The sequence below is a fragment of the Protobothrops mucrosquamatus genome, unplaced genomic scaffold (assembly GCF_001527695.2).
Source record: "Protobothrops mucrosquamatus isolate PMUCROS unplaced genomic scaffold, P.Mucros_1.0 scaffold5126, whole genome shotgun sequence".
NCBI lineage: Eukaryota > Metazoa > Chordata > Lepidosauria > Squamata > Viperidae > Protobothrops > Protobothrops mucrosquamatus.
Window position 1 is genome coordinate 19139 of NW_015391000.1, and position 9348 is coordinate 28486.

At 45.9% G+C, this 9348-nt stretch overlaps 1 protein-coding gene across 1 annotated transcript in view; it reads left to right on the plus strand.

Moving 5' to 3' along the window:
* Positions 1 to 9286, plus strand: part of LOC107299573 (multidrug and toxin extrusion protein 2-like) — a gene marked incomplete at both ends in the record, with an annotated part of 23489 nt that extends 14203 nt beyond the window's left edge. Inside the window, 5 exons of the mRNA XM_015828941.1 lie at positions 1252 to 1360; positions 2585 to 2660; positions 3447 to 3516; positions 7963 to 8095; positions 9173 to 9286. Of these exons, the coding sequence (XP_015684427.1) occupies positions 1252 to 1360; positions 2585 to 2660; positions 3447 to 3516; positions 7963 to 8095; positions 9173 to 9286 (502 nt within the window). The remainder of the gene's footprint in view (positions 1 to 1251; positions 1361 to 2584; positions 2661 to 3446; positions 3517 to 7962; positions 8096 to 9172) is intronic.
* Between the last annotated feature and the right edge of the window lie 62 nt (positions 9287 to 9348).

The window sequence follows — 9348 nt, forward strand, 5'->3', positions numbered from 1 at the left end:
GTCGGGACCCCATTTGGGGTCGATCGACCATTTCACGGGGGTCGCCAAGCAAGGCTGTCCGCCATTTTTTTTGTCCGCCATTTTTTTCCCCTTTTCCGGCGGGTGCCTTACCTCCCTTGGGCTGGGCCAGCTGGTGGTCGGCCTGCTCCGTCTCTGCCGCTTGCCAGCTACGCCTCGGCCGGCGCAGGGGGCGGAACCATGCATGCGCGGCGCTCCCGGGCAGGGAAAGTCTTCGACTTACGACCGGTTGGGTAGTCCTCGACTTACGACCGGTTTAGTCCTCGACTTACGACCAGTTTAGTCCTCGACTTACAACCGGTTGGGGTCGCGGCATTAAAAAGGTTGAGAACCACTGCCTTAGAACCACAACGGAGTCCAAAACTTCTATTGCTAAGCGAGACAGTTTTTAAGTGAGTTTTGCCCCATTTTGTGACCTTTCTTGCCACAGTTGTTAAGTGAATCTGGCTTCCCCATTGACTTGGCTTCTCAGAAGGTCGCAAAAGAGGATCACATGACCCTCCCTGAGACACAGCAACCGTTATAAATATGAACCGGTTGCCAAGCGTCCCGAGTATAAGTCACGTGATCATGGGGATGCTGCAATGCCCGTAAGTGTGAAAAACGAGCATAAGTCACTTTTTTCAGCACCGTTGTAACTTTGAACGCTCACTAAATGAACGGTTGTAAGTCAAGGACTGCTTGTATGCCTTTTGTTGGGTTAGACCAGTGGTTCTCAACCTGTGGGTCGGGACCCCATTTGGGGTCGATCGACCATTTCACGGGGGTCGCCAAGCAAGGCTGTCCGCCATTTTTTTTGTCCGCCATTTTTTTTGTCCACCATTTTTTCCCCTTTTCCGGCGGGTGCCTTACCTCCATTTTTTTTGTCCACCATTTTTTCCCCTTTTCCGGCGGGTGCCTTACCTCCCTTGGGCTGGGCCAGCTGGTGGTCGGCCTGCTCTGTCTCTGCCGCTTGCCAGCTACGCCTCGGCCGGCGCAGGGGGCGGAACCACGCATGCGCAGCGCTCCCGGGCAGGGAAAGTCCTCGACTTACGACCGGTTGGGTAGTCCTCGACTTATGACCGGTTTAGTCCTCGACTTACGACCGGTTTAGTCCTCGACTTACAACCGGTTGGGGTTGCGGCATTAAAAAGGTTGAGAACCACTGGGTTAGAGGTTAACCCTGATTGACTCTGCACAAAAAAAAATATTCTCCAAACTAGTGAAAAACCACTCACAGAAGCTTCTTCTCAGCTGCCACAGGGGATGAGTGTGGCTTCCAGCGTCCGCGTGGGTAACGCCTTAGGTGCCGGAGATGTGGACCAGGCCAAGAGGTCATGCATTATGGCCCTCCTTTGCACCGGTGAGTATATATGACCCTTTAAGCTCTGGAGGAGGGTGGAGAAGTTCCAATTCATGCCCGCTGGGGAATGCTGGGAGTTGAAATTAACCTATCTTAAAGTGGCTAAGGTTAAGGGGCACAGCTTTGGTGGGCGCTTGCCCTAAGCAAAGGGGTTAGACTAGAAGACCTCAAAGAGCCCGCTAGTTTAGAAGAGCCTCAGAATCCATCTGGATCCCTCTGATAGAGATGGATGGATGGATAAAGGGATAGGAGGATGGAGGGAGGGAGGGGTAGTTCAATATAGATAGATTAGATAGACAGATATTTGTCTGTCTGTCTATCATGTACATCTATCATCATCTATCATCTATCTATCAATCCATTCATCTATTTAACATATACCCATCCATATCTATCTATCTATCTATCTATCTATCTATCTATCTATCTATCTATCTATCTATCTATCTATCTATAAATTCATCTATATCATTTATCCATCCATCCATCCATCCATCCATCCATCCATCCATCCATTCATTCATTCATCTATCCATCTATCTATCTATCTATCTATCTATCTATCTATCTATCTATCTATCTATCTATCTATCTATCATCTATCTATCTATCTATATCGTCTATCTATCTCTATCATCTATCTTTCTATATCTATCCATTCACCTATATCATTTATCCATCCATCCATCTTTCTTTCTTTCTTTCTTTCTTTTTTTCTTTCTATCTTTTTATCTTATCTATCCATTTATCTATATCATTTATCCATCCATCCATCCATCCATCCATCCTTCTATCTATCTATCTATCTATCTATCTATCTATCTATCTATCTATCTATCTATCTATCTATCATCTATCTATCTATCTATCTATCTATCTATCTATCTATCTATCTATCTATCTACTCATCTATTTATCATCTATCCATCCATTCATCTATCTATCCATCATCTATCTGTCTGTCTGTCTGTCTGTCTGTCTGTCTGTCTATCTATCAATCTATCTATCCATTCATCTATATCATTTATCCATCCATCCATCTACCTACCTACCTACCTACCGATGGATGGATAGGGATGGACGGATGGATAGGTAGATAGATAGATAGAGATAAATGGATAAACAGTATACAACCACACTGAAGATGTCCCCCCCCCGAACGGAGATGAAACATTTGCCCCCCCCCTCCCCGGCATGGGACCCACCTTCTCTCTCCCTTCCCAGGGGTCCTTGCGGTGGTTTTCGCTGGGCTGCTGGCAGCTGTGAAGGACGTGGTGGCCTACATCTTCACCAACGACCTGTAAGGCCCTCTTCTCATTATCTCTCTTCTCAAGATACCCCAGGAGGGGGACGAATGAATGGGAGTCTGCCCGTTGCCCCTCTGCCTGTACAGGTAGTCCCCGACTTAACGACCATTCTTGAGTTATGACGGAGGCTCCAAAAGCTACTTACGAAGCATCTTCCAACTTGTGATGGCCGTGTACACACACACACACACACACACACACACACACACACACACAGAGGATGCTAGTTGCCACTCTTTCTGAGTCACAGCGGTGTCTCCTCCACAGACACAATCCAGCCCGTCAGAACAAATCCACCCATTTGCTTCTAATGATACATTTAATTAAAAGAAAACCAACACAGCGTTGAATGGATGCTACTTGATTCACTTCAGGGTCTTAACTCCAGAATTTTGCCTTACGGACCAATTTTGGCCACCTCGTTTTTTTTAGGCCATTAAGCGAATCATATGGTTGTTAAGTGAATCCGCCTTCCCCTTTTCGGTTTGTTTGTTGGAAGGTCGCAAAATGGCGACCGCAATATTATAAATACTGGCCACTTGCCAAACATCCCAATTTTGATCACAGGACCAGGCGGATGATGCGACGGTCATAAGTGCGAGGACTGGTCATACATTGTTGGTTTGGGGTTTTTTTTAGCGCTGTCGTAACTTTGAACGGCTGCTAAATGAAGGGTTGTAAATCTAAGACTACCTGTACATCGTCCAATGAGCTTTCTCCCGGGCAGACTTTAGAACTCAGATCTCCTAATAATATATATTTTTTTCTTCCCTCAATAGAGAGATCGTGTCTTTGGTGTCCAAAGTGATGCTGATCTTTTCCCCTTTTCACCTGTTCGATGCCACCGCGGTGAGTTTTTGGCAGTTGCAAAGCCCCTGGGTGGGGTGTGATGCTCCCAGGGGGGAGCCAAACAGACTTTGTAAAAGGACTTTGTTTATTCGAACACGTTTCTAGTCCTCATGGCTACAAATAGACCCCGTTCCTGTGGAAATCGTAGTTCCTGGATAAATATTTTTTTTATTCTTTTTTTTTTTTTTAAAAAAAACAAATTTTATTGTTTTTTTTAATTTCTTAAAGCAACATATTCAGGACACACCGTGGTGCCGGGGTAATCAAACATCCTAAAACAAAACATATATACATAGTACAATCAATACATCAAGTATTCCCTCTTTTCCCCTCAAATAGCACGGTATATTTAAAATATCCAATTCTAGCTTAAATTTATTCAACCTGAACCTGTTTTTAAGCTTCATTAATTTACAATACCATAATCAAATTAAGTTTAAATAAAAACATTTTCAATTCAGATATCCCTTCCACGTATGTTCTACTTTCTTAATTTTATCATAATCTTATTTATTTCTTCTTCCACTAATCTCCCCTATTTAAAATAAAATATTAATCTATCTATTCTTGATTTTATTTTTATTTTGGCGCTTAGGGGAATCCTAGCACTGGCAAAACATGAAAGTATGCGCAGATGATCAGGGTGGAAGAAAACAATCTTATGAGCTGTGAGCCTCAGGGTTCCTCTTTCGATGGGGTTCTCTGCAGATTCAGACATGCAATCTGATTAGAATTAGAAGAACCGAGTTGGAAGGGACCTTGGAGGTCTTCTAGTCCAGCCCCCTGCTTAGGCAGGAAACCCTATACCATTTCAGACAAATGGCTGTCCAGTCTCTTCTTAAAAGCCTCCAGTGATGGAGTACTTACAACTTCTGGAGGCAAGGAGTTCCACTGGTTAATTGTCAAGACTGTCAGGAAGTTTCTCCTTAATTCCAGGTTGCTTCTCTCCTTGGTTAGTTTCCATCCGTTGCTTCTTGTCCTGCCTTCAAGTGCTTTGGAGAATAGCTTGACTCCCTCTTCTTTAGGGCAACCCCTGAGATACTGGAACACTGCTCTCATGTCCCCCCTCGTCCTTCTCTTCATTTAACTAGACATACCCAATTCCAGCAACCGTTCCTTATATGTTTAAGCCTCCATATAAAGAACGGTTGCTGGAATTGGGTATGTCTACAGTAATGGCCAAAATTGTGGAAACCTTTTGGGAAAAGTGTATTTTTGAGGTTTGATGGCTAATAACACCCCCCTTTTTTTGGAGTAGTACCATAAAATTATATATCAATGGAAAGATCATTTAATCAAGAACGCAATTCAGCAAAGTTTGTTCAATTATCTGTACTGTATTCTATGAAAAATTAGAGCCAAATAACCAGAAAAAGGAAGCACAACTTTCTTAGGTTGATCTCAGGTAGCTTTCCTTCCTCTGATTGTAGCCAATGAGAAGGAGTGCTTAGAGCAGTGGTTCTCAACCTGTGGGTCGGGACCCCATTTGGGGTCGATCGACCATTTCATGGGGGTCGCCAAGCAAGGCTGTCCGCCATTTTTTTTTGTCTGCCATTTTTTTGTCCGCCATTTTTTTCCCCTTTTCCGGCGGGTGCCTTACCTCCCTTGGGCTGGGCCAGCTGGTGGTCGGCCTGCTCCGTCTCTGCCGCTTGCCAGCTACGCCTCGGCCGGCGCAGGGGGCGGAACCACGCATGCGCGGCGCTCCCGGGCACGGAAAGGCCTCGACTTACGACAGGTTGGGTAGTCCTCGACTTACGACCGGTTTAGTCCTCGACTTACGACCGGTTTAGTCCTCGACTTACGACCGGTTGGGGTCGCGGCATTAAAAAGGTTGAGAACCACTGGCTTAGAGAGCCAATCAGGTGTCCTCTTGTTTTGGCCATGAGCCAATCAGATCACGGTAGGATCCAGTGATTGATGTCCTGTATTGAAGCTGAGAGGAGGACATTTGTCAGTGTGTTATGTGATGGCTATCAAGTTGGTTGGGGTTTTTTTGTGTTCTTTCATTTAGTGAGCTTGTAAAACGTAATAAAATTAAAGTCATGGCGCAAAGAGTTGACTGGTTGCCCAGAAAGCGATGTAAAATAGTATTATTAAGCGAACAAGGCTACAGTTATAAAGAAATTGGAAGGAAAATGGGTGGAAACTTAACCAAAGGTGGCATTTCTACTTTACACTTTTCCCAAAAGGTTTCCACAATTTGGGCCACTACTGTAGTTTAATGAAAAGAAGGACGAGGGGGGACATGATAGCAACCTTCCAATATCTAGTTACCCCTAAGGCAGGATCAGTGAATGTTAATTGGGAAGCCAGAACAGGGCATCATCCAGAGACACAAATCAGGAAGCCAGAACAGGGCATCATCCAGAGACACAAATCAGGAAGCCAGAACAGGGCATCATCCAGAGACACACTAGGAGAATCTCTCCTGCAGGTGGATGGCTCTGAACCCATGTAGGTAGTCCGCAACTGAGCCCAAAATTTCTGTTGCTAAACGAGACAGTTGTTAAATGAGCTTTTTCCCATTTTACGACTTTTATTGCCAGAGTTGCTAAGTGGATCACCGCAGCTGTTAAGTTAGTAACCTGGTTGTTAAATGAATCCGGCTTCCCCCATTGACCTTTGGGGTACAGGTAGTCCTCGACTTACGACCACAACTGAGCCCAGACTTCCTGTTGCTAAGCGAGACAGTTGTTCACTGGGCTCTGCCCCGTTTTACGACCTTCCTTGCCACGGTTGTTAAGTGAATCGCTGCAGTTGTTCAGTTAGTCACACGGTCGTTAAGTGAATCTGGCTTCCCTCATTGACTTTGCTTGTCAGAAGGTCGTAAAAGGGGATCCCAGGACCCCGGGATTCTGCAACCGTCATAAATATGAGTCAGTTGCCAAGGATCTGAATTTTGATCACGTGACCACGGGGATGCTGCAACGGTCGTAAGTGTGAAAATTGGTCAGAAGTCATTTTTTTCAGTACTGTTGTAACTTCGGTCACTAAATGAACTGTTGTAAGTCAAGGACAAGCTATACTAGCTGGGAAGCCAGAACAGGGCATCATCCAGAGACACACCAGAAGAGCCTCTCCTACAGGTGGATGGTTTAAATTTATTAAGTTGGAAGGGACCTTGGAGGTCATCTAGTCCAACCCCCTGCTCAGGCAGGAAACCCTATACCATTTTGGACAAGTGGCTGTCCAGTCTCTTCTTAAAAACTTCCAGTTTTGTAGCATTCACAACTTCTGGAGGCAGGTTGTTCCACTGGTTAATTGTTCTCACTGTCAGGAAGTTTCTCCTTAGTTCTAGGTTGCTTCTCTCCTTGATTAGCTTCCACCCGTTGCTTCTTGTCCTGCCTTCAGGCGCTTTGGAGAATAGCTTGACTCCCTCTTCTTTGTGGCAGCCCATGAGATATTGGAACACTGCTATCATGTCCCCCCTCGTCCTTCTCTTCATTAAACTAGACATACCCAATTCCAGCAGCTGTTCCTTATATGCTTTAGCCTCCAGTCCCCTGATCATCTTTGTTGCTCTTCTCTGTACTCTTTCTAGAGTCTCAGCATCTTTTTTACATCCTGGTGACCAAAACTGGATGCAGTATTCCAAGTGTGGCCTTAATAAGGCCTTGTAAAGTGGTATTAATACTTCACGTGATCTTGATTTTCTCCCTGTGTTAATGCAGCCTAGCACTGTGTTGGCCTTTTTGGCAGCTGCAGCACACGGCTGGCTCCTATTTAGGTGATTGTCCACTACGACTCCGAGGTCCCTCTCACAGTTACTACTATTGAGGAAGGTACCCCCTATACCAGTGGTGGCGAACCTATGGCACGGGTGCTAGAGGCGGCACTCAGAGCCCTCTCTGTGGGCCCGCACACCGTCGCCCCAGTCCTAGGCCTTCAGCTGGGTTTTATAAAAACTTTTCGCTTTAGGCCTCCGCCGCCATGTGCAAAAAAAAAAAAAAAGNGTCAATTTCAACTTCTCGCGGAAAAAAAAAAGATCTTGCAAAGTTGGAATTGATTGATTGAACTTTTTAGTCCCACCCAGTCTGCCGTTACCACCGCAGCCACACCCACCCAATTGGCCATGCCCAACCCAATTGGCCACACCCACCCAGCACTCAACGATGCATAAATGGGTTTTGGGTTGCAGTTTGGGCACTCGGTCTCTAAAAGGTTCGCCATCACTGCCCTATACTATACCTGTAGATTTGGTTTTTCTTGCCTAAATGTAGAACCTTGCTTTTTTCACCATGGAATTGTGTCCTTTGGCTAACCACATTCCTTGGGCCACCTTCAAGCAGCTCGACAGAATGTGCCTGTTCTCAGGACAATAACCTTGTGAGGTAGGCCAGCCAAGTGGGGTTTTTAATCCATCCTCGTCTCAGGATTCAAAAGACCCTTTCAGGAGACTCTCTTGGGGAACTTCCCTAATGTCTCTGCTCTGCCTCTGTTCACCAGGCCACTTGCGGAGGGGTGCTGAGGGGCGCCGGCAAGCAGAAAATTGGCGCCATCGCCAACGCGGTGGGCTATTACGTCATCGGATTGCCCATCGGGATTACGCTGATGTTCGTGTACAAGCTTGGCGTAATGGGTGAGCCGGCCAGCAGGTGCCATTTCCCTTTGCAAGCTGCGCTCCAGATGTTCGGCTTGGTTTGTGGGACTGTCAGGAAGGCCAGCCAGATGTGCCTCATGCAGTGATTGAGATAGAAATAGAAATAGAAATAGAAAGAAATAGAAACAGAAACAGAAACAGAAATAGAAATGAAACGGAACGGAATGGAACAGAACAGAATATGGAATAGAATAGAATAAAATAGAATAGAATAGAACAGAACAGAACAGAACAGAACAGAACAGAATATAGAATAGAATAGAATAGAATAGAATAGAATGGAATAGAATAGAATCTGAAAGATCCCTTTAGGAAGGTCACAATTGGTCCCTCCCCATCTAGTGGCAATGAGTTCCATGGCCAAACTCACTACCTAAAACAATGTTTCTCAACCTCAGCAGTTTTTAAGATGGGCGGACTTCAAGTCCCAGAATTCCCTACCCAGCATGCTTTAAGAGGGGCTGATTTTAACTCCCAGAAGTCCCCAGGCAGCCATGCTTTAAGATGGGTGAACTTCCACTCCAGAATTCCCCAGCCAGCCTGATTTAGAGATGTGCGGACTTCAACTCCCAGAATTCCCCAACCAGCATGCTTTAAAAGGAGTGGAGTTTCACTCCAAGAATTCCCCAGTCAGCGTGCCCTCCCCAGCTTAGTAGTTCCTAGAGCGACTATGGTCCAACCTACCTCGTAGGGCTGTTATGGGGGCAAATGGGAGGAGGCTATTCTACACAGCCTTAAACTGTAGAGCAGGGGTAGTCAACCTTGGCTCTTTTATGACTCGTGGACTTCAACTCCCAGAATTCCTGAGCCAGCATAGCTGGCTCAGGAATTCTGGGAGTTGAAGTCCACGAGTCATAAAAGAGCCAAGGTTGACTACCCCTGCTGTAGAGCAACATTTCTCTGCTTTGGCAACTTTACAATGGGTGGACTTCAACTCCCAGAATTCCTTAGCCAGCCATGCTGGCTGGGGAATTCTGGGAGTTGAAGTCCACCCGTTTTAAAGCTTCAGAGGTTGAGAAACACAGCTCTAGAGTCAACCTCTCGCTCTCCCTGCAGGCCTGTGGACCGGTTTGATCGTTTGCATCTCTCTGCAAGCGGCGTCTTTTTTGGTTGTCGTCTTGCGCATGAACTGGAAAAAAGCCGCCGAAGAGGTAGATCTCTTGCCCGCAGGTTCGATTGCTCCTTGTCCTCAGTAGTGCCAGCTGAGGAATGGGTTCATGGGCTTGACTCAG